General features: G+C 39.4%; 1 protein-coding gene across 1 annotated transcript in view; it reads right to left on the bottom strand.

Moving 5' to 3' along the window:
- The window catches only part of ush (Zinc finger protein ush), a 63,409-nt gene extending 38,602 nt beyond the window's left edge, over positions 1–24,807 (bottom strand). Inside the window, exon 1 of the mRNA XM_089258476.1 lies at positions 23,906–24,807. Within this exon, the coding sequence (XP_089114602.1) occupies positions 23,906–23,948 (43 nt within the window). The 5' untranslated portion in view covers positions 23,949–24,807. The remainder of the gene's footprint in view (positions 1–23,905) is intronic.
- Between the last annotated feature and the right edge of the window lie 359 nt (positions 24,808–25,166).

The following is a 25,166-nucleotide window of genomic DNA, read 5'->3' as shown; positions in this document are numbered from 1 at the left end:
GGCGTGGGTGGGTGTTTCTGGGCTGTCAGGGCAATGTCTAAAACGCAGCTGGGCGCGCGTTCGTTGTAATTATAGATTATATCTCAATATAAATACAATTTATATAAATTGAATTTAAACACAAAACAATTGCGGAATTGTTGATCAAAATGCAATTTAGAATCGAAATTGCTGCCGTTGATTGCGGCGCTGTAATTTGTGATGTTTGCAGCGGCAGCAACAACAACAACAACAACGACAACTGCAATCTCAGCCTACTGAATTGTCGCGTGTCCCTTCGTCCTGTTGCCCACAATTAAGCCCACTGATGTGTAAACTTAAAAACCCCGATAATATTGTCAGCATTTTCAATTTGCGCATACAAAAAGCGTCAGCAGCAGGCGCAGCAGCAGCACGCCTCTAGACCCCACACACCCATACAACAGCAGCAGAACAATGCGAGGCGCAACAGTTGGGCAGGTCCTTGTCGAATGTCGCCGAGTTGTCAACACGCCAAAGGAAATCCCAGCAACAACAACTGCAACAATAGCTGCGAAATTGAAAAATAAAAGCACAAGTGCGAGCTGAATGCCAATATGTGAAAATATAAAAAAGAGGAATGATCCCCTATCTTATAATGCGAAGTTTGAATACTCTTTCTTATGTTGACGTGTAAATTTGTATATGTGTAAATGTCAACAAGTTCATAGTAATGCGGTGATGCCTTAAAGAGCTAAACGTATTCTTAAAGTGAGGAAGAACTTGCTAGATAATACAGTGTAAGAGATTTTCTATAAACATATAAATGCATAGCATATGAAAAAAAATTAGAAATACGTATATATATATGTGTATAATCTATATAGAAATAGTTAATATATGCTATGATTATATTTCAATTACTATATAAACTTTTAGTCATGGTAAAAATCAATAAAAGAATCAGCTACAATATATTTTACATGTTTACTAACAAATTTATAAGACTTTCCTGTTAGGGTATCAACAACAAAATATATGTATATACATAACTGTGAGTTCAATTTAAAATGCAAGCGATACGTGCAACATTGCGATTGCAGCTTTCCACAGCCGTCGATGTGGTTCCAGCCGTTTTTTTGGTGCACTCTAGTTTAATCAACAGGCCACAGGCAAAAGGTCAGCAGTATCTTACCTGCAACAAAAAGAGAAAGAGAGAGAGAGAGAGAGTTAGCTAGGGCATTATAAAGAAAGATAGAGAGAGAAGGCGAGAGCTGTTAGCTGATAATGTGAGCGCAAGTTGCTCAACAGCCTAAGCAAAGGCAAAAACTGAATCAAGTAAAAGAACTGAAAAACTAAACACGAGAAAAAGTGAGCCACAAAACGTAGGCTGTAAAACCAGATTGGGGCGGCGCCACACACTAAAAAAAGAGAGAGAGAGAGAGGGAGCTACGTAGATAGGTAGATAGAGAGCGAGAAAGAGTGCGCGAGAGTTGGCTAGAGAGCGGAAGACTGGGTGCCAGTGGAGCCACCACCAATCAGGGCCTCGCTACAATGTCAGCGCTTGAAAAAGAAAAAGAAGCAACAGCAACAACAACAACAAAACACACAAATTCAAAATGGTTGACGCGACGGCAGATCCAGCGGCCCGATGCGACGATAAGGCGCTAAGTGCGTCCAGATCAGACAAGACGAACGAGCCAAGGCTTTCCCAGCCCAGTCCCAGCCCAATCCAGACCAGCTCGGTCCAGTCTTCAGCCCCAGAGCTGGTCCTTGAGACAAGTTTTTGCCTCCGCAGCAGACATGCATACCTCTGTGCAGATACTCATACATACACACATACACACTCACACATACATGTATGTATGTATCGCTTTCAGGAAACCAGTTTTGGATCTTTCAGTTGCGCATTTGCATATGTAGTTGACGCTTTTTATGATCTTACAAACAGCCAATTATCGCCGGATCTGTACTCCATGCTCAGCTTCGTGTTATTTTCTCAATGTGGCTGACAGAAGCTTAAAGATTTGTTTACTCACGGCAAAATCTTTGAAAAAATCTAAGGTGAATTTTTTATTACGTTTATATATATTACATTTATATTTATAAAAATAAAAAAATAAAATAAAAAACTTAAAAAGCAAAGAAAAAATAAGATAAAACTTTTAAAAAATTTAAAGTTTTTTTTAATTAATAAATTTTGATAAAAATAATATATTATAAAAAATATTTCTTATAAAACAGGGTAAAATTTTAAACAATAATATTTAAACAATCTAAATGTTATTAAATATTGCATTAAAAATTATATACTTTATGATTATTATTTATATATTTTGAGTTATTTAGAATAAAAAAAAAAAAAAAGATTTTTTTATAAATATTTTTTACATTTATTATATGATGTATTTATCGTATTATTGCTTACACTTATTTATATTTTTAATTTTATTTATTTTTTATTTAAATTGTATTCATATTTTGTATATAATTAAGTGGATTTATATTGTATATCTGTTCATGAAAAAAAAAAACAAACAGCTATGAGTCACCAAAAACGTGAAACCAGAATTGAGCTTCAGTTCACACAGTTTCTACAAACCTCACAGAAATAACTAAAACAATTTTTCTTCAGCTTCACGAAATCAATTAATTCAATTTTGTATAAAACTAAACTCTTCTAATTTATGCAATCAATTAAGTGTTGACTGCAATAAAAATCTTTTTTAATTTTAGAGGCACTTAAATTTATCGTGGACTCACGATCAATTTTAAATGCATAGATCATAATGATCAAATTATGATTATAATTATCGAAAACTGGTTCACTTGGAGCGCACCAAAGACTGAGGCCAGATGCGAGTCGAAGATAAGCAAAAAATAAATAAGAATAAAAAATCAAGACGATGACTTCATGCGCCAATTTCAAATTAAAATTAAAAAAAAAAATAACCACAAAAACAAAACAAAAATAAAACAAAAACAATCGAAACAAAAAGCAAATCAAAATCAAAACGAATTTTAAATCACACCTCGAATGAAATAAAAATCACTTAAGGCCGCAATCTGCATATGCTCTTTAAGGCGATGCGTGTGTGTGAATGTGATTGTGTGTGTGTATGTGTGTATGTGTGTTGAAGATGCCATAAATTACGAGACAAAATATTTATACGCAGAGATATGCAAGCAATTTTATCAAGCTGGCGAATCTTGAAAGCGGCGACCACGACGACGACGACGACGGCGACGGCGCACGCTGCGTATACGGAATTTTATCGACAATACGACAGGCCGGACGAACAGCAACAATAACAACAACAACAACACCACAAAGCATTTGAGTTTTTATCATAACCGAGCAGCCGAAATAAAAGAGCACAAGCTACACATACATATTGTTTACTATATATACACATATATATAAAGAGAGATATGTACCTATACATGTATATAACGATATCTATATATATTAATGGGCATTTCAATAAAATTAGAAATTTATGGAAATTGCGAACATTCGGCAGATAAGAAACTTAAAAGCTTAAAACTAAAATGTGTTGTTAATGCGTTCAGATTGTTGAGCGATGCGAATCGAAATCGATTCGATTTTAGAGAATGGAATATGTAAATCCCCAATGTATGTATACACATATATGTGTTTGCTTGTGTGTGTGTGTGTGTGTGTGTGGTAAAACACAGTTAATTTTAGGGCCAGGGGCTTGTGGAGCACCGATGCAATCGCGCATCCTTCAGCTGTCAGCAAGGGGCAGCATGTAAAAAGCTTGTGCAAATATCACAGCTATAAAACCGACATAAAAACAACAGCAACAAACATGAAAAATTAACATAAACTGTGTATGTATTTGCTCTTTTTGTTGTTGATATGCATATAAATATACTTATATATATGTATATATGCTTGTATTTGTTTGTCTATATGATTCCGCTGCATCATCTGTCAGTGTCAGCGCCATGGCGTTTTGTCAGCTTCCGTTGTACGCCGCCATTTTACATTTACCAACACTGGTTTTTTGTGTCGCTTTTTGTTTACTGATTTCCTATAGCATTTTTCTCTTTTTTTTGTGATTTTTCGCGTTTTGTGCTGATGTTTTTTGATGTTGCCCTCAGAGACTTTGATTTGTTTATATTACATTCGTAATATATTCATATTTATGTTCTTATCAGTCAATTTGGCTAACATAATACCCTGCATTTTTCAGTTGGTCTGTTTAGTTGTATATCGCGTTCCGTTAGCTGACAGTGATTAATTCTTTTTTCTAATTAATCGATTCATTAAGATCGATGGAGAAATCTTGGCAAATATACGCAAAGCAGAATATTTAAAAGCCATTAAATTTAAGGAATATTAAATCTTTCAGTCATTTGCATTTTATCTGTAGTACAACTAATTTATCTTCAGTTTATCTGCATTAGCTCTTTGGTACTGCCCATTATTTATGATGGATTTTCTTTTACTGTGGGATATCTTCTCATGCTCAATCATCATCATCAGCATCAGTCAATGGATTCAGCATCAGACTCACCTTTTTTGCACCTACAAGACCAACAGAAACCTACAGATAATAGATACCGTTAACAATTCCACACATATTATAGGGCATCTATCTGTCAATCATTCTCTGCATTTATGCTTTCTTATTGTGTTGCAATTTGTTTATTTTGTAAAGTTTATAAAATTTCAGTCGCATTATCGTCGCCGTTATCTGCACTCAGATGGCTGCTGCGGCTTTAATGTCCGCCCACAAATTTTATGTGGCCCGCGATAAGTGCGATAAAAAGAGTATGCAAACACACACTCATACACACACAGAAGCATACAATTTAAAGTGGTATATAGTACATATATGCTATATTAAAACAAATGCTTCCAGTGATCCGTAAGGCAAAAGAAATGAGGCAGTTCGCAGGCGAAACGCTTAGCCCACATCTAGCAACAGCAATTGGAAAAGTCCCAAAACAAAATGGCGTCACTGCTGGCATTTGATTGGCTTAGAGCGCGCTGCCTTATCAGCGGGAGATATCAGCGCCGGCGCGGAACAGATAAGATAAGCCCCATGCATGGCAATTGATAGGGTATTATTGGGTGGGACGCGCCTGCCTGCGGGCTGCTTTCGCTATGGTGACCTAACGAGCGACTGGCACGCGATATTTTAATTAAAATATTAAGTCGAAAGACGAAAGGGAAAGAGAAATTATGCTTATGAGAAATGAGAAATGAGCAGCTAATTGGCAGTTGAAATGAGCAGCCCCAAAATGTTGCGATGTTACTGTCGCTGCCATTATTTATCATGCAATGCGGCAGCAACAACTACTTGCAACACGTTGCAAATCCAATCAGTGCCAGCATAAGGCAAATGCAGCCACAATCTCCATTGTTGTTACTATAGTTACCAAGCAAAGCCAAAAACTAGCTACAAAATCGGCATCAATTTAATATGGCAGCTACGCGGGCGGACAGCGCGGTCGGAGCGGGGGGCGTGGCGCAGCCAAAACTGATTTCAATGCAATTCGCACCTCATAAATCACGAAACGTGTCCCAAGTGCACGGCCAGCCACAAGAACTTTCGGCTAGCAGAGATTGCAGCAGGTCAGGAAATGGCTGCCCGCCAGATCGGAGTCTGCAGATGCCAGCAGCCAGCTCCAACTGGTTGCAAGCTGAACTGAGCTGAGCTGAGCTGAGTTGGGGCAGCCAAACTCTTGCAACAATTTGTTTGGCATGCCGTTGGGAGATCTTCTATGCAACACTGTGCAGCACACTTGAAGAGCCACGATGTGTGGGAGATCTGATGTTTCAAGTGGAATATGGGAATGGAAAAGTTTACTTATCTGGGGACAAGCCTACACTCTAAACAAAAGTAAAGTTGGGGTAGGTGAAATCTTTGTTTCAAATATTGCAATATAGATCTAACTTAGTTTAATATTAGCTGACGAGCCAGAAAGTAAAGGAAGCCAAGAAAGCAAAGGATATAGCTTGTGAATATAAAGAGCAGTTGGACTTCAGAATACCAGTAAGAATATAATGAACAGGAGGTGTAAAGATAAATTTTTTGTTGTGTTAATATTTCTCTTCTTTCTTTTTTAATTCATTGACGCTCAGTCAGGTGCTCTCACTTTTAATGAGCGTATTCATTACTTATAAAGAACATTTCTTGTAAAAACTCTATTGATTTCAGCTTCTTTGAAACACGAATCACAACAACAACAACAATTCGAAAACCTAACGCCTGAGGCCCACAAAAATTATTGTGCCACTTCTTTTTGCTACTCTCAAAGGATCCTCACACTCTTTTCGTTACGGCTGTCAATCTTTATGGATAACATGCTCACTTAATAAGAGATGATCGCGTTGGGTTTAATAGCTCATGCAGCACAGTGTAAACGTACAGTTAGATTGCCTGCGAGAGCGTCTGCCATTGGCGAATTGGTGGCAGACATTGAGGCCGAAGCTGAGACTGGGACTGAGGCTGGGGCTGGAGCTGGAGCTGTGGAATGTGTGGCCATTAATTGAAAATGCCTTGGCTAGCAAAGCAGTTAAGCAGTTAAGAACCAAAGAAGTTGAGGCCAAAATGAAAGATGGTGTCGAATCGTGCACACACACACACACACACACACACACACATGCATAGCGAGAGAGAGAGACTCAAATGAGGCAGAGACTGACTTCAGCTGTGATCCATACACACCAATCACGATGCCATGCAAACGTTGCGAGTGTGCAACGCCCCCAAGGCAAGCGAGGCCAGGTACGAAGAGGAGAGGAGAGGACGGGCAATGGGACAGGAACTAAAACTGAAACTGGAACTGGAGCTGAGGCCGGAGCCTTAGCTGCTCGTGCTGCTGGCTGGGCTTATAAGTTGCTGATGATCTACACTGATGATGTTGCCGCCGTTGCTGATGCGGCTGCAACAGTTGCTGCTGCTGCCTGCCTGCCTGCCTGCCTGCTTGCCTCCCTGCATTGAAACAGGCAACGAGCCGTGAAAGTGTTATAATGGGAAGAGTACACTCCACTGTAGCCGTGGCAGCTGCACGCTGTTTGGCTTTGGCTTTAGTTCTGTCCGTTTCGCTTCCACTGATATCATAATCACAATCGCTAAATAGGCCACGCCCATATCCAGTACAGCCAGCCAGGCTGCGCTGCGCTGCGATAAGCAGCTGTATGGAAATTTGCAATTATTTACACAGCAAGAAATCAAACAAGAAACATTGTTGTGAATTGAAGACTTGAGACATAAACAAACAACAATATATCAATGTCAGAAAGCAGAATCAAGAGCAGAATTTTGAAATGATTTGGCAACTAGAAATGTATAATAAAATTAAAATTTTAAATATTTTCAGTTTAGATCAGCATCCAAAGCTTTCCCTCTATTATATCTACAGTTTAAGCTGCATATTTTAGCATTAATTTTGTAACATATATAATTGCTATTCCACTCCCTCAAGACTCTCCTCACTTATCTCACATATATACCTTTCGCTTCTCTAGCAAATACTTTTCACTGTGTAAGCCCGCTGCTGGGCCAGGCCCACAGGGGGAAGAGGAGAGTGCAGCAGCTGCTGCAGCGTAAATCAAAGCCCGAATTCGTACACAAATACAAGCGCCCAGTGGGTGCCCAATTCGTGCCGGCAACGATTTGAAAATCCATCTACAAATTGTCTGCGACTCGCTGAGAATCGACGAGTCCAGGGAGCCTGTTGCCTCGGCCGGCCTGACCCTTGCTGAACCAGCACGCTCGACGTTCTTTTTTTTTTCGTTACTTTGCTTTTTTTTTAGATGCTTGCTGCGGTAATAACAACGTGGCCGCAACTATTTGGCCAGAAAATTAACACCTTTTCAGCTGCCTCCTGCTGCTGCTGCTGCACGAGCTGATTTTGCATTTGCGATGAACGGGGAGAAAAGCAGCGATCGCAGCTGTGGCAGTTGCCTAATTGGCATGCTAAACAAGCTGCGTTCAACACGATCTACCAGGCGTATCTGCCAGACAGTCAAGCAGTCGGACAGACAGACGGACAGAGAGTCTTCGACTGCTTCGGCAGTGTCATTGTCATTGTTGTGGCTCGTTTGTGCCTTAAATGCGAGCATCGAAACGACATCGAGCACGGTTTCACACGAACGCCCACACAGCAGAGCGGGTCATACACAGAGAGAGAGGACGAGAGAGAGAGAGAGAGAGAGTGAGACAGATGCAGAGTGAGGGAGACAAACGGCCAACAAATGCTGAAATGCTGACGATGACCATCGCGCGACCCGCTGCCCAAATCCAAATCCCAAAACCCAAACCCAAACCCGAACCACACTCAGCTTCCCATTGGATATACAAGAGGCACAACAAAAATGAGAGTGAGAAAATTCACAGTTTATCAATTTTCAAGATTCGTATTATTTAAATACACTGCTGGGGTAGGCAATGCAGAGTATATTGGCTGTGAACAAGGCACGATTGTGTGATTGAGTGAAAGGGGGAAAATACTCTTAATGTTGTGCTGATTGTTATGAAAGTGGAAAATAATCAGAATAACTAGTTTAACTTTCTAGATATATGTAAACTTTGCATTGATATTAAGGGGCAGTATTAGTAATAGTCTAGAATGTTTCAATAAAGCTAAGGATGTTTATAACAGCAAGCACTACTAAGCAACTCTGAAATGAGAGCTAGTCTAGTAGTGGATCTACTCAGATTCAATACTCTAGTTTGATTTTCTGTAAAAGATTCCTGCTAATACCTTAAGTTGTATATGTTTTATACAATAAGTACAGGATAAAGTAATAATTGGTTCTTCCTCATTGATCTTCCTCATTGATTATAGTTATTATATATGGTTCTAATACTTAGGTCTTCTTAATATGACTTTTATTGTATTAAGATCATTAAGTGTTTTTGAACATACACATTTAGTAGCTATTTTAATATTATTAAAAAATGGAGGATAGCATCTGTGCTTCAATTTTACTTTTACGACACATTAGTAAAGTAAACTTTAATAACGAAAAATTACTAAAACTAAAAGTCTAATCGGTCGAGATCTCTTGTAACTTTTATAACCCTCTAAAACATGTGTTGCAAGATTTTTCAAATTCATTATTCTAGCATTATTCTACCATTTATCACTTCACCGTTTGCCTTCAACAACTTTTCATAGTTTCCAATTTCCGATCTCTGATCGCCAAATTGCGCCAGCATAAAGCGATAAATTGGCTAATAAACAAATCGCAAAAAATCTAGAAAACAGCAGAGCAAAATTACAACAACAACAGCTACAACGATGGAAAAAAACTTTGTTCAAAATGGCCTACAGAAGCAGCAGAACAAATACTGAGAATTACTTGGCCCCCAAAAGGCGATAAGAGCGAATTTTGTTTTGCAAAGCTGAAACTGAACTGAGCTGGACAGCAGTTTGCCAGTAACTAAGCCACACACACACACACACACACACTTACACGCTTACTGGCACACACATGTATATGGATATGCATGACAGATAACAGCATGAAAAGCGAACAGAAATTGAAGTCTAAAATAAAAATCAGCGCCACAAAATCAGCTGCAAAGAAACAAAAGCAAAATTTCAGCCGAGGCGACAGTTGCCAACAGCGCGAGAGCAGCGAATCTGCCGCAGCGACGCCCCGCACACCGCACTTGAACAGCACACCTGCCCCCCACACGCCTTGTGCAGCCGCTACAACTCCCTCATAGTGTACACTGAGAGAAACGCTTGCAAAGGAATATTTTCAAATTATATGAAATTGGGTTTGAAAATTCATAAATTTATTTCAATTATGGAAATTTTATGAAAAAAAAGAACTTTTAAATAAAGATTATGCAGCTTAAGTTAAGAAAGTCAAATATCCAAGACAAAACATCTGCATTTTGAAATTAAGAAAAATTTCTCTTAAAAATGTGTTCTATTTAATCCGATTAAGTTCTTGCAATAATTAATAAAATTCTTCCAACATTATTAAACAATATTACAAATCAAACTAAAAAAAAAAAAATCTAAAAAAATCAAAAATCAAATCAATATAAAAAAAAAAATTATAATATTTATATCATATATAGATATTACATATTATATATAGATTAATATGTAAAATCGAAACATGAAATAAAAATTATATTAAACAATAAAAAAAAATAAAAAATATAATAAATTACATTTAAATATTTTCCTCTGTTATTAAATGATGTAATCACAATCTTCAATTTACGCCTGATTCAATGAGTTTCATCTAGAGTCTTAAAATTACACTTTACAAATGAGATTTGATGAGTTCATCAATTCAACTATTTACGGCACAATATTTCGCTCAGTGTACGCACACATAGGCTGGACAACGTGCAGTCCAACATTTTGGATAACAAACTTCAGATAGCCACTCACTCAGTCAGCCAAAAGCTGCTTGTCCTTTTGGTTGCTGTTGCTTTTGTTGTTGTTGTTGTTGTCTGCAGACTTTTGCTTTACATTATGATGACGCCGACGTCGACGTTTGCGGCCGCCCAGGTCCACATCCAGTGCCGTCGACTGGGATGCTCTGGAACGCGCGCTTATCGCCGTCTTCTTACTGCTGCACTCAGCGCTAATCTACATGGAATTATCGCCACACACACAGACACACATACTATGACTCCGACTCTGTGTGCCTGTGTGTGTGTGTGTGCTGCTGCTGCTTCGAGACATTGAAAATTAGCGTCGCCAAGTGAATCATGCGGCTTGGCATGCCGGTTCACGGATAAGGCAACGCTGCCTGCACTTATAAAATAATTATAAGCAGTCGAATTAGCTCTACCTTATACACAATCTCTCCCTCTCTCCGTCTCTCTCCCTTTCTTGCTCTCTTTCACCTGTCGCTAGGGCCTGTGCTGGCTGTCTGGCTGCCCGGCGCTAAGTTATCGTCGCGGCCATTTTGAAGAGCTGTTTTTTATCAGCAGCTGAGCTCATATGAGCAAATGGATATGAAAAGTGGATAGTGACATGAAACGATATGCGGGCCATACAAAGCTCTAGTTAAAGTGTCTTGCTGCTGCTTCTCCTCCTCCTGCCCCTGCTGCTGCTGCTGCTGCGAGGGTCACCACTCAAACTGTGAACCTTTTACTAACAGCAAGTTCAAGAAATCATTTATTGACAAATTTCTGTAGATATAAGGCTCTACAGGTAAAAGCTAACATTTTATTCTTTTCCAATTGCCGGGGAATAACTCAAAGTATTTTAAATATTTTATGCATTATTATATAAGCAAGTATTTAATATACTTATATGCAACTCTTATATAATTTATTTAAAAGTAAAGCCAGCTCAGTGTAATGCTAACATATTTGATAATATTAGCTTTATCAACTTCCTGGTCAAGCTCATTGTCTTTCACGGCAATTGAATTTATTTGATATTAATGACACTCACAAATTCAGGGGCGACCCGTGTGTAGGAACATTTTCAGAGTTTCAGAATTGGCTTTTGTTTGGTTTTCGCGCTGTAATCGAAAAATGCCTTTAACTTTTTGACGTTGACGTCGCGGCCTTATCGCTGACCTCGATCTGCACAGAGAGACATTAAATACACACACACACATACATACACAGACCACACTTACACACAAATAGAGTGGGCATGGCAACGAAATGCGATGCCGAAACTGAAATCAAAATCGAAAGCAAACGAAATAATGACAGGCAATGAAAATGAATGTAAAGCACAAAACAAATGCCACGCAATGTACCACGTAAATCATAAATGCTATCAGTCCAAGAGATCGACAAACGGATGCTACTGAAGCAGCCACAACAGCTACAACAAACATAATTAAGAGCAAAGCGACAGCAGACGAAGCTGTAGCTGGAGCACAGAACCAAATGACGACCCAACCAAGCGATAGATGGATGGCTCGACCCACAGCTGGCCCCGCTCACACTCCTCCGCCAACCCCACCTAGCTAATGGCAGCAGCCATATCAGCAGCAGCCCAGGCCATACCAAACCATACCATGCCATGCCATGCCATGCGATGCGATGCGAAGCACTATTAGCTTGTCTAGATGGCTGCGATAGGCGACGATAAGCGGAGGGCAAGATGAGCGACTCTGGAGGCTGGAGGCTGGAGGCTGGAAACTGGAGGCAGCCGACGCGCTGCCTCGCGCTGATATCAGCACGCCAAACATACAGACAGCATGGAAAGCGAGCAGAAACACTTGATACCCTAAGCAAATCAGGTACGAAACATAATTGCAGAAGTTGAAAATGATTTACAGATGAATGGGCGAGCGAGATAAAGAACTGATGGGAGAGAGATTGAAAAGATGAGCAAAAGGGCTTTAATAATTAAAATTAATTAAATATGAACAAAAATGGAAAATCAACTATATAACTATTAGTTAGATAAATCTGAATATCTAATATATCAAAATGAATAGATAGAATATAAAGTTATCTATTCATACATTTAATTAATTAAACAATGCTAAATTTGACAGAGAGCTAAATCTATATCTATAGATCTAAGTAAATAGATAGATAGAATATAAAGTTATCCATTCTCAAATTTAATCAATTAAATACTTAAACAAACATAAATCTATATTCAATATCCATTCACATTTATCAAGTTATCTAGGCACATCTTGAATTTCTATATTCCCAGCTGAATCTCTTTATCTATGCTCCCCAGCAACATCTGCAATCGAATCATTTGCTAGGGTATCACAACAAAAGCAATTAGCGCGAAAACAGCAAGTAAAGGCGAGAGTGAGAGAGAGGGAGAGAGAGACTGCTGATGGCGACAAAAAGTCTTTATTCATATTTCTTGCTATGCTCAATTTGATTTCCAATGAAATTCATATTTAGCGGCGCTCTTATCAGGCTATCAATAAATGAGTGTGCGAAAGAAGAAGAGCAGCCTGCTCAGCCTACTGGCCATGCCTAATAGAAGACTATAGACTTTATAGACTATCGGCGGGCAGGCCACTGCATGGCCCTACATGGCGTATGCGCAACTTTATCTAAATGCCATTTAAGGCTCAAAGACGCAGCCCACTCAAGTGGCAAGTGGCAAGTGGCAAGTGGCAGGCGGCAGGCGGCAAGTGGCAAAGCAAAAGCCGACCGGGCACACCTCTCAACAAGACAGTTGCGCACATTTGTGGTCCATAATTAAAATGTTTTAATACAAGCCCAGGCAGACACGAGCCGCAGACTCTGCCACTGCCACTGCCTCTGCCTCGGCCTGTGCATCTTCCACATGGCTGGCATTCAAATTGCATGCGCGATATCCTTAGTCCAGCGGGTGGACATCGTGAGAGTCTGAGAGAGAGAGAGAGACAGAGAGGCGCAGCAGGGTTAGGCCTCGGACCAAACACGTTGTTAACATTAATTTTGCGCCCTGCGACGCGCGCGTCACAGGCGACGCTGGCGACGGCGGCAATTACGCTAAACTGAACAAACAGCAAGGCTGTAAACAAACACGCATCCATCAGCCAAGAGAGAGAGAGGGAGAAAGGGGATGGCACCGGGAGCGGACGAGTGGCAAGTGAAGCGCTGCAGTCGAGTTGCAACAGGTCGCAACTGAAACTCGTTTCATTCTCTGAACCTTTTTATTTATTTCTTTCATTTTATGCAGCGCAGTTTCGTCTCGCATGCGATTCACTTGGCTCGAGCTTGAGCAGCGCCTAATGGCGCCTGTTGCCATGTAAATTATGCTTCCTCAACACTTTACCGAATACCCTGCAAATGGCTGATAAGCAATGCGAGTTACATCAACTGTTGTGACAACTGGAAAAGGGTTGACTCTCTACATACTTATGCCATATGCATATGCATTGAGGCATTCCGCTAGACGTCAAGATGATCTTCACTGAATACTATAAATAACAGGTCGAGCCATCTATTACCTATAGACTATATCGGCAAAAGAGCATCTGCGCTTCGATATCTAGCATCTCTTACAGCTGCTTTAGTTGCAGCCATTTGGAGCTGCACTTGGAGCTGGCAAGGCGACGCGCTGGCGACGCATTCGATTGCCCGCCAGATATACGGAGACTGCTCCACAGTCTCACCTCATCCTCGGCCTGTCCACGTGTGTGCATATCTGTGTATCATAATGGAAGACGAGACTCTGAGGCTGGCATTTAGATAAGCTCTGACGGCGACTGCAGCCTCAGCTATCAGCCAACGTTCCGCTCTCCTCTCTCCTCTCTCCTCTCTCTCTCTCACTCTATGCGCCTCTCGAATGCAAGTTGGCCATTCAAATGATTACGCCTAAAGTGCTCCAAGTCGAACGAGAAACGAATCGCATGAGCTGCTCTTAAGTAAACGAAATCACATGATTGAGTTTGTCAAAATTGGGCAAACAATATTAAAAATTAAAAAAAACGAAAATCGAAATACGAAAAAAAGGAAACAAAGACATACGAATTCGTCGACTTATCGAAATCTAAAGATCGTCGAGTATCTCTGGCAAGAAACACAATTCGAAATTGAGCTAATGAGATTTTTGTGTGTGCTACGATGACGCGATGCCAAGCCACAAATGTATTTCATTCTTGTATCTTGTACCCTGTAGCAATTGCTAGTGACTAACAATGGGGTATGTTAGAATTGCGGCTGCGTTCGTAACAACTTATGCTTACGGTATTTACACTTGTAAGAAGTGAATATGATGTATTAAAATGACTCAATGATTTCTAATTTGGATTTTGATCATTCTATAAATATATTCCAAAAATATTATTGATCTTAGTTAGTAAAAATTTATCGATATAGAAAACCAATAATATGATCAAGATGAATATGATCAAGTTTATCGATAAAATATAAAATCAATGTAAATGCAGATCTCAGTTGAGGAAGGCTATCTGCTTTATTTTAATTGAACAATATATTATTTTTATATCAAATTCAATGAATTTGCAAAAAAACCTAATGTTGAGGGGAAAATATATTCTATGCGATAAGATCAAAGTGGGAATCTGAAATGGAATTTGAAACTGCCAAAAAAATAAATCAAAAGCTAAGATATTAGCCAAATCGTCAACTTTCGTCCTTACCACTCTTTAATTTTTGGCAAAATATGCGATTAGAATCTTGTGTGTGATTCAACTAACCTCCCACCAAGACCCCGCTCTATATAGCTGTTGTCTGCGCAAACTCGTTCGCTTCCATTTTGGAACATGAGTGATTCGTTTTTAATCTTTGATTTAATTAGTTGTGTACTTTTCGTTGCGCAGTCTATCTCTATCTTTTTCTATCTCTCCCTCTCTCTCGATGCCCCCGCCGCAGCCCTGGTTCGTGGGTGCTGCCAACTCACTTTCAAGACGCTACAGATAAACAAAATGGACGTTTTTGGGGTTGGGCTGGGCTGGGCGGCTATCGCAATGTGTGATCGGCGCAAAGCTAATGGCATAAATAGATTTCATATTGTGCTCCCTTAACCACAAACCCCCTGCAGACTTAATTACCCACAAACACACACACACACACACACACACATACAAAGCACTTCGATTGCTTTGCTGTTGTTTGTTGCTTCTCTGATCAGCACATAAAATCTAGAAATATATTTTTATGGATTTTTAATCGATTGCCGCCGCTTGCGAGACGCGACGCGTCGCCTCGTGCGCTGCATTTTGGCCAGGGCCATTGCCACACAATCGGGGGGACGGGAGACAGGGAGCTGGGGCAATGTCTAGCTGTACCCATCGTAACGCTCAAACTGCCAGCCATTCATTCGATTTGATTGCCGCGTGCGTAGGCAAGCCGCAGGTCTGCGCCGCCACAGATATAGAGACATTCGAGACAAACGTCGTCGTGCGTCGTTTATCGTGTAATTAGTTTGCTTTTTAAAGCCAGCTGCAGCTCACCCGACCTGCCCGAGCACCTGCAATTGAGACATCCCAATTTTGGTTTATGCGTAGGTAGTCGTCCCCCCTACCCCCTAGAGCTCCACCCGCTGTTTACTGTTGCTCCCGGTACTCCTCCTCCTGCTCCTCCCCCACCTCCACCTCCTCCTCCTCCACGTGTTATCTCTAATGACAAATGTTTGCTTAAAAATCTTTTAATTGCACTTGTTTCGCTTTTCGTATTTGGGGCGGGAGGGCTTTGTCGCTGGCCTGATAAGCCAAATTAATCGCAGCACTTAAATTTTCATTTGAAATGTGCCTATGCGCCACGATTTCGATGCCATTGCGATTGCAGCCTGCTGTTCGGTTCTGTGCGTGTGTGTGAAATTGAAGAAGTATCAGCAAGACGAGAACGAGGCGAAAGGGGAGTTGAATTGGCTAATGAAGAGGTATTCGAAGAATTGAACGACGATTTAACTTTTCGCAGTACACGAAGAGGTAGTAGCAAAACTATATTAATTGAAGCAGTTGTACAAGTTACCAAAGAAATGTAGGAGGAAGCAGAAGAGGTTTCGAAAAGGCAAAACACGCCACAATCGTAGCGCTTAGCGATGGGTTAAGCGAAGCAGGAGTCGAAATAGTGTTTAATAAGATTATAAAAACAGTAATCGAAACGGTATTTGAAGGAAAAATCAAAGGTCGTCTAATACACTATTTAAATAAAAAATCCGCTAGGAAAAGGATCCATCTAAGGCAATCGAATATGATAACATAGACTCCAATGAAAATCACTAGAGATAACTTAAAAGGATCTCATAGAAGAGTAAATTAAAGATACATATATTCAAAGAAAGCTAAAATGGAAGTTATTAGGGATCAGATTATATAGGAATTCCACGAAGTCGGAGCAAATGTGATGAGACCCATAGTCAATCAAGAAGTTAATCATAGAGCAACACGAGCAAATCGAAAAGGAAGTCGATGGGGTAAGAAAAGATAGCAGAGCAAATAATTAGAAAACTAGTAAAACAGATACGAGAGTTGATGCTCAGAGGGTAAGTGAAGTGGTGCTCACGAAGGCGAGGGGTGAGGTATGGCAGCAAAGTTGTCGCTGTTGTCTGACTGCAAATATAAATTTAATCAATTTATCGCACATGCCAGCTGCTGAGTCAGCACACAGATAGAGACAGAGTGTGTGTGTGAGAGAGAGAGAGAGAGAGAAACAGAGTTTAGGCGGATGCGCGGCAGCCAGTTGCAGGGGAAAATGTTGTAATTAATAATTGATTGATGAGAAAGCAAAGCTAAGAGTTTGCCAAGACAGGATGCTTGAAAAACTTGCGACCACCAGGGCATCGGATTATCAACTTGAGTATTATTTTGCTGGGCTCCAAGGGGTCGCCGGGGTCTAAGAGGTCTACGAGGTGGCCAGCTTAATCAGAGATGTGGTTAGATGAGAAGGAGATGCGAAAGAGAGACAAGACAGCGCAAAAACGTCGAGACAAACTGGCGGACAGACCAAGGGGCCTAGGGGCTGCTGGCATGGTGTGGTTCGGTTCGGCTCGGTGTGGTACGACTGGTCAATTAAACGGCGACTGCTGATCGCTGGGAATAGATAATAGGACCTTGGTTGAACTTTATTTCAAGATAAGCGCGAAAAAGATTGATAAAGAAAGGCCGAAATGAAATTGAGCTCAGACAAGAGAGAAGAGAGTCTGACAATGATGGGAAGGCAGTTGAGTTTTAATTAAGTGGGTGGGGAGCGCAGCCAGAGCAGAAGCAGAAGCAACGGCAGCAGCAAGAAACCGAGGCCAAGCAAAGCAACAGATGATAATGAAGATGATGATTATCTGGCAATGTGAGGCCAGCAAATCGGCAAATCTTAAGTGCCACCAGGCAATATAGTCGAGAAGAAGAATAACTACATATATGTATGTGGCCAAAGGCTAACTGAATTCCTTTTGGGCTATAGAAGCCGCCGACGATAACGATAACGATAACGATTATCAGTGAGTCGGTGACACTTGAAGTAACGAACCGATGGCGATAAACTGTTGAAATATGAGAAATGAGATTTTCTACTTGATATAATTATATTCATAGCCACGCACAGACACACTCACTCACACACACACACACACAGACACGTATCTCTGTAGCGGAAGCAATTCCCGTTGATAAAGGCGCAGAAATCAGTGCTGCGGTCCGATAGTTATCGCGATAGTGATTAGAGCTCAAGCGTAACGACAGACTGACTGACGGATTGACGGACCAACTGACTATCAACAGCTGACAAAGATTTATGACTGGCGGACTGTTGTTATCACTGCCAGGCGACAGCGATTCTTATTTCATATCGCTTCAGTAGGCGGCTGCCGACTTCTGATGATTGCTGATTTAGATTTCAAGCGGGAATTTTTTGTTTTTTTTGGAAAGGGGGCAAGCTACGAATGAAAAGGAGAAGGAAAATGGAACTGATATCTGATGGCATCGCCGCGTTTGCCAAACGAAAATTAATTAGGCGTGCGCAATGATATCGTGGCCCATCCGAAATGCCCCCGCCAATCGTCCCGCTGTCCAGCAGCTGACAACAGTTGCCAAAATCATCAGCAAAGCGAGGCGAACCAGATCGCTGGGCGATAGCGAAACAAACAATATAACCATATATAAACCAGGTATACAAACACACACACACACACCCATGTGTGTCTACATATATCCGTAATAAATGGTACACTCAGCGAAAAAATGGGGATGTTTACTCATTCATGATCTCTAAATTATTTGAATCCCTTTTGATATATCCAGTACTTATACATATATACGTTTATATGTGTGTATACATATATACACAATTATGTCTGTGTATACTGCATGGTACACTTAGCGAAAAATAGGGTTATTTCATTCATCCATTCACAATCGTGATATCTAAGTGATTTGGATCCATTTAATATGAAATACAAGATTGGTTTTAGTTTAAGTGAAGTTTTAAATTTAGGAATAATTTGCTTAACCCAATAATCTTGCTTTGTTCTGTTTTATCTTGCAATTAAATTAATGCAAAGCTGCAAAAACATTTATGATAAAAGATCGTTAAAAATACTGATTTATGATAAATAAACTAAAAAACATATAAATACTAATTCTAAATTTAAAACTGTTCTCTTAGTACTCTAATTAATAGAATCCATGCTTTGCACAACAAACATATCGACCTTTTTTTACAGTGTAAGCCCATCTAATTAAGAATCGTTTTAAACAAAGAACAATAATTCTTAATTAAGTATTCTGAGGTTAAGATACTTCTCACACTGCAAAGGCTTCACTCTTGACCGTGCTCCAACAACATGTTCCCAAAATATTCCTCACTTTTCTCTCAGTGTATTTATAAGAATTTCCAGCTCGCTCTTGACCATCCAAGCATCCACTTGCTCTTGACTTACAAGACTTGATTGTAACTTTTCTCTCAGTGTAACCCCATATATAATCGCATAGTAGCTGCATACTTGGCGCTGCCTCTGCCGCCGCCTCTGCCGCTGCCGCTGCCCCGGCTACAATCCGACAAGCCAAATCACATTGACATTTTTATCATTTGTTGAAAATCTTTTGAAATTGTTATAAAACAGCCAGACGACGAGCTACAGCAACAACAACAACAACGACAACTAAAAACTCAAAATACATAAAACATTTTTTGTTGCTTTTGCTGTCTGTTGTTGTATTTGTTGTTGATGTTATTGGTATTGTTGTTGTGTTTGTTGTTGTTGCTACAATTTCTGTCGTTGTTTTCAGTTCATTCTCATTTTGAAGCAAAGCGCGACAATCTTGCCATCAGATCAGCTGATAAGCGCGAACTGTACAAATCATACAACAACAACAACAACCATAACAGTATGGCTATCTATACAGCGGACAGCTGTTCAAGTTTGTTGTTGTTTAGCTTTTTTTTTTTTTTACTCTCCGCTTGTCTCTTGAAATTGACTACAAAACATTATCACAGCTCGAGCATCGAATTTCGTATTTATTTCGATTGATATGAAACTGAAAACCTTGATAACGCTTGCTCAGCAAATCAGCTGTCTCTGAAAATTGATCACACACCAAATGGATCTTGAAAAATTCCATACGATAGAGTCATGCATGCATATACAGATAAGCCTTATATACAACATAGCCACATACATACATATTATATACAACATATATGTACATATACATATGTATATCTATGTCATTTATTCCAAATGACAAATTTCAACCATATTGGACAAATTTAAAAATAATCAGTGATTTATCAGTTCACATACATATATATGTATATAGAAAGAGAGAGAGACTGAGATATTTTTAGAACTTTGATTCGGCTTTTGATTTTGTGATAATAATAAATAATATTTTTTATTGAAAAAATGCGCTCAAATCATAATGACAGTTAGATTAGCACTCATGACTTAATCTTAAGAGAATAATATAAATTAAAGATTGCGATCGTATCTACAGCTTAAGTGTATAAGATTGAGAATAATATGTCATAGTGGAAACTTTATTGGTTCGTATAAAATTTTATGAAATATAGTATTCGATGATTAGAGCTGTAATCGAATGCATGAACAAACTGTTAATCAAATTTGTAGCACTTAAAATTGGCGGGAATTTAAAGAGTAATGAAGAACGAGAATAATGAATATATTATATATTAAATTGCCAAGTAAATAAATAAGTATATACATATATCAAAAAAAAAATTTCTGAAAATCTATACAAAGTTTCATTTATGTTAATTCTGCTTGGGATTATCTCCTTCTTCGCCTTTAGTTATTCCTGTTCCCAATTCCTTTTTTTTTTTTTTTTTTTTGTTCTTTCTATTTTAAATTTTGATAATATATAGCAAGTGCTTTTTAGTTAGTTGAGTTTCGATAAGCGACTCGGCGCGACTCGATATCGCAATTGTTTACGGGGCTCTGTGTGACTCAAGACTCAAACGTTCCCGAGTGCTCGCCCACAACACCGCCCTACTCACCCACCTCCCCTCGGCTGCCCCTAACTGCTTTATCGCTGTTGATATGCAAATGCGCTGTCCAAAAAGCAACAACAAGAATTGAACTTAATGCGAGTACACAAAACGAAAACAACATTTTGTAATTTGTAATGCAAGTTGTTGCTGTTGCTGTTGCTGTTTCTGTTGCTGCTGTTAGTTGTTATTGTTATTTATCTGCTGATATTTCCTGGTACGATTTCACAAACGGTTAATGCAAAACAACAAAAACAAAAAGAGAAAAAAATTAAAATAAAATAATAAACATCAGCATTAACAACGAAAGCTTATCGCGCTTTTTAAAATACAATGTCAAAGTGGACAAAGCTCGTATCGAGCTTATCTGCCTGCTGAGCTCGCCTCTTCCTCCCACCCTACCTCCCTCTCTCCATTTCGATCTTAATTGTCGAGCTTTAACGGTTCATCTGCAACATAATCATAAGCCGCAGCCGCAGTCGCAGTCGCAGTGGATAACAAGCACAGGGTGCCTAGCGCAACAACAGGGTGGCCTTGGCAATTGGCTATCTAGCGCAACCTGAGAGCTTTGGCTTTATCAACGGGCTGCAGCAACTGCAATTGCAAACTGCAAATACATATGTACATAGATATGTACACACACACACACATGAATGCTGCTATCAAGACTGCAAAGAGCCGTATGACACGTAGCCAGCGATTGCTGACGCGCTCACTCGTTAAGTTGAGTTCTTTTTTGCTTCGTCGTCTTCTTCTTCTTCTTGCTGAGCCCGGAGTTCTGCTTGGAAAATTGAAATTGGAATTTGGAATTTGAAATGGAAATTGTCGCCCGCATGTTGTTGTGCTGGTCGTGTCTATTACTCAGCGACAGGCTCTATCTTTCTACTTCCACTTCTACTTCTACAACTCATTCTCAATTTTTTTTTTTCAAGCTAGATAACAGCGTTCGCACAGCTGGTAATTAACATAAAATTAGTGATAAAATGTTATTAAAAATGTATAAAAAATGACAAAATAAAACCAAACAGTGGATGGAAAATACCAAATCCAATGTTTATCTAATTTGTTCTGTGACCTGCAGCCCAGTTGCGGTTACCAACACTGGGGCACGACAGCGGCGTTGCCGTATCGCCAAAGCTAACGGCAAGAACAACAACAACAGCAGCTAAGACTTTTGCACAGTTTTCGTTTTCTGCTGCTGCAATTCTGATAACAGTTTATCGACTGCGCGCTTTAAAGCTATAGAAAAATGTCAAACAACAACAAGAACAACAAGAAGAACAGTTAGCAATAAGAACAGCAGCAAATGCGCTTAAGATAAGTATGCAAAACTAAAAGAAAAAGAGACAAACAGAGAGAGAGCGAGAGCAAGCGAGAGAGAGAGGGCGGCATATTGCTTCGCCTAGCCTGCGATAGTGCGCCGTATGGAAGAAAGCAAACGGCGCAGGTGCAGCAACAACAACAACAACAACTGCTTAGATAAGCGCATTAATTTATCGTAACTGTAAGCGTTGCTTAGTTGGGCTGTTAAACAGTGTGGTACACACATATGTATATAAATACATATATAATACATACATATGTATATGAAAGTGGATAGCATATGGGGTGTATAGCTAATATTGTTATTGTTCACATTCTTATCTTAGAAAGTATAAATCTTTAATTGTCAATCAGTGTGTACACAAATTTGAATTTAATTATATTCTGTTGATCATATATATTTAGAGCACATTTGTATTAAAAGTGCTATTGTGATCCTTCTGACAGCGAGTGCACTTTATAGACATATATCTATTGATAAAAAAAAATAAAATTGTCAAAATGTCTTAGATAAGAAAAATGCATCTATTGTCACGTTTTTAAACGTATTTGTATTTATAATTATGAATTCTTTACAACAATTTCAGATACCGAATATTGATAAGTGCCAAGAATATATATTATAAGATCTATTATCCTTTGCCCTTTTTATTTTCTATTATATCTATGTTTTCGTAATAATTTCATAGCTTGATGAAACTATCTATTTTATTTCGAATTCCCTTTTGAAGATCTGAATGGATATATGTATGTATATAAGATACAAAAGAAATGAAATAAGTTATCCCTAAATATCCCATAAATAAAGCCTATTTTTTACTTGATGTAGTAGTGTATACACACTGCTTAAATTTCAGCCGCCTCTTCTTCTTAGTATCATATCACTAGCAGCAAAGGATCAATGTGTATCCATAAAATTGCCCAAATATTCAGTGTCTGCTATAGAATACAGCTCATTTACTAGTCATGCATAGATATCTCATTTCTTTTGCATTTTTATCCAGTTAGTGTGCACACACATACACCTGAATTTACACCAACGACGGGTGATATCATAGCTTACAACAACAACAACAAATAATAATAAAAATAAGTAAATAAGTAGAGAAACAAAAGTACAAGCAAATCCAACTCAACCTGAACCGTGAAACGTGCTCGCGATAAGGAGCGCTCCAACGTTGAAGCCGTCAGCGATTAGCGAAGACTTTTGGCCCGCTTGCTTCAGGTGGGGCACGTATTATCGATTTCGATTCCAAAATGCATTCATTGGTCAAAGCGAGTGCTCTAGCTCTGGCTCATATATCAAATGACAAACAACGAAATGTAATTAGTTTAATACACATAATAGGGTGTGTTCGATATCCGTCCTATTCGACCTGCCGCCCCCCGCTGGCCAGGCGTCTCTAAATGTGTTAACAATGAAATTTCATATAAATAAATAAAAAACAAGAGACAAAAACAAGCTCAAATCTAGTTGACAATCGCATAGTTCAATTTTGTTTATCATTATTGTTATTATAATTTATACATATGTACACAGACATACACGCATACTGTGGTATGTATGTAACTTACATACATATATATTTATATTTAATTCTTTTTTTTTTTCTTTTGCTCAGATCGTTCACATGCTCCATGGAAAGCCCCAAAACATACATATTACGAGCTGACAAAGCTGTTTTTTTTTTTTTTTGCTTTTCATATGTGTAGCAGGTGTAAATCGGGGGAGGGGGGAGAGGGCGGTGTGCGGGGGCACGCTTCTTACTTACCTTTATTCAACGGCTTTGGATTCGACTGTTTGCGTCGTGACATTGTTTGCTACCAATGCAAAGTTGGCGGGATTGGGGATTGGGCCTGCTCCAATGTGTAGAGCTGCGTCCAAGTCGGCGTCTACATCAAATCCGTTTGCCTGTGCGACATTCACATTTACCGGCGGAAAATAAAACACGTTAAACACCTTGATTTATTTCCAATTGGAATGCAATTCGCATGCAGTTATCAACAATATTTGATTTAATGTGATTTAATAATTTATATTTATAATTTCGATTCAATTATATATGTGATTTGCATTGACCTTTTAGCGTGCATATTAATAATTAATTAATTTTAAACGAGGCGCGCGACGATCGCGAGTTCATGTAACGGTATCGCTCAAAGGGAATCTGATTGGCAACGCAATGGGCGGGCGTTCTATTCCAATCAATTGATGTTTCTTATTGGCATTACAATTGTTGCTTATAGCTCGTGTTATTGTTGCTGTTGTTGCTTCTAGTTGTCGCGTGTTGCGTCGGCGTCGGCGTAGCGTGGGCGTGCGGCGAACGACGTCCGAACAGTGCAAAGTCTTGCTCACAACTAAATGCTGCCGCTGTCGACGACGACGACGCCGTCGTTGCTGCGCTGCGCTGCGCTGCTTTGGGAGCTTTCGCCCCAAGCAGCCGCCAGCATAAAAACCGGTGAATTCGCTCGCTCTCTTTCTCTCTTCCTTTGCTCATTCGCTCAGTTGTTGATTGCGCGCGCATTCTCAGCTTTTTCATTTTGTTTTTACTTCAATTTTCATTGCACTGTCCGTTTCGGCTGTCTGTTTCGCAGCGTGATAAGAATCAAAACAAAAGGCCGAAACACAACGAATTTTCAGCGCACACATTCCACCGCTGCGCGTCTTGCACTGCTGAAACTGAAGGACTGCTACACCACATCTTTACTGTATTTTATATAATTTTAAAATATATCCTATTTAATACATCGATTGAAGAGCGAAACCGGCGTAAATTCTACGAGCCACACGGCGACTTACACTGCAGCTGTTCGCTGCGCCACAACCTCAGCAAGTATTGTCTAACTATCGCAATTACTATCGATATGTATTTTTAAGCGATTGGCAACGCGGCGTAGATTGGTTGGCAATGCCTGCGTGTTTAAATAAATTTGTAGCATACTCTTGGGCTACTTTGAATTTTTATTGGAATTTAAAATGATTCTAATTAGATTATTAAAAACGTTATTTATGTTATGAGGAATTTTTTTGAT

Source organism: Drosophila navojoa, chromosome 3, assembly GCF_054131105.1.
Source record: "Drosophila navojoa isolate 15081-1374.11 chromosome 3, UAZ_NAV_1.0, whole genome shotgun sequence".
Taxonomy (NCBI): domain Eukaryota; kingdom Metazoa; phylum Arthropoda; class Insecta; order Diptera; family Drosophilidae; genus Drosophila; species Drosophila navojoa.
This window is presented reverse-complemented; position numbering and strand designations above follow the sequence as displayed.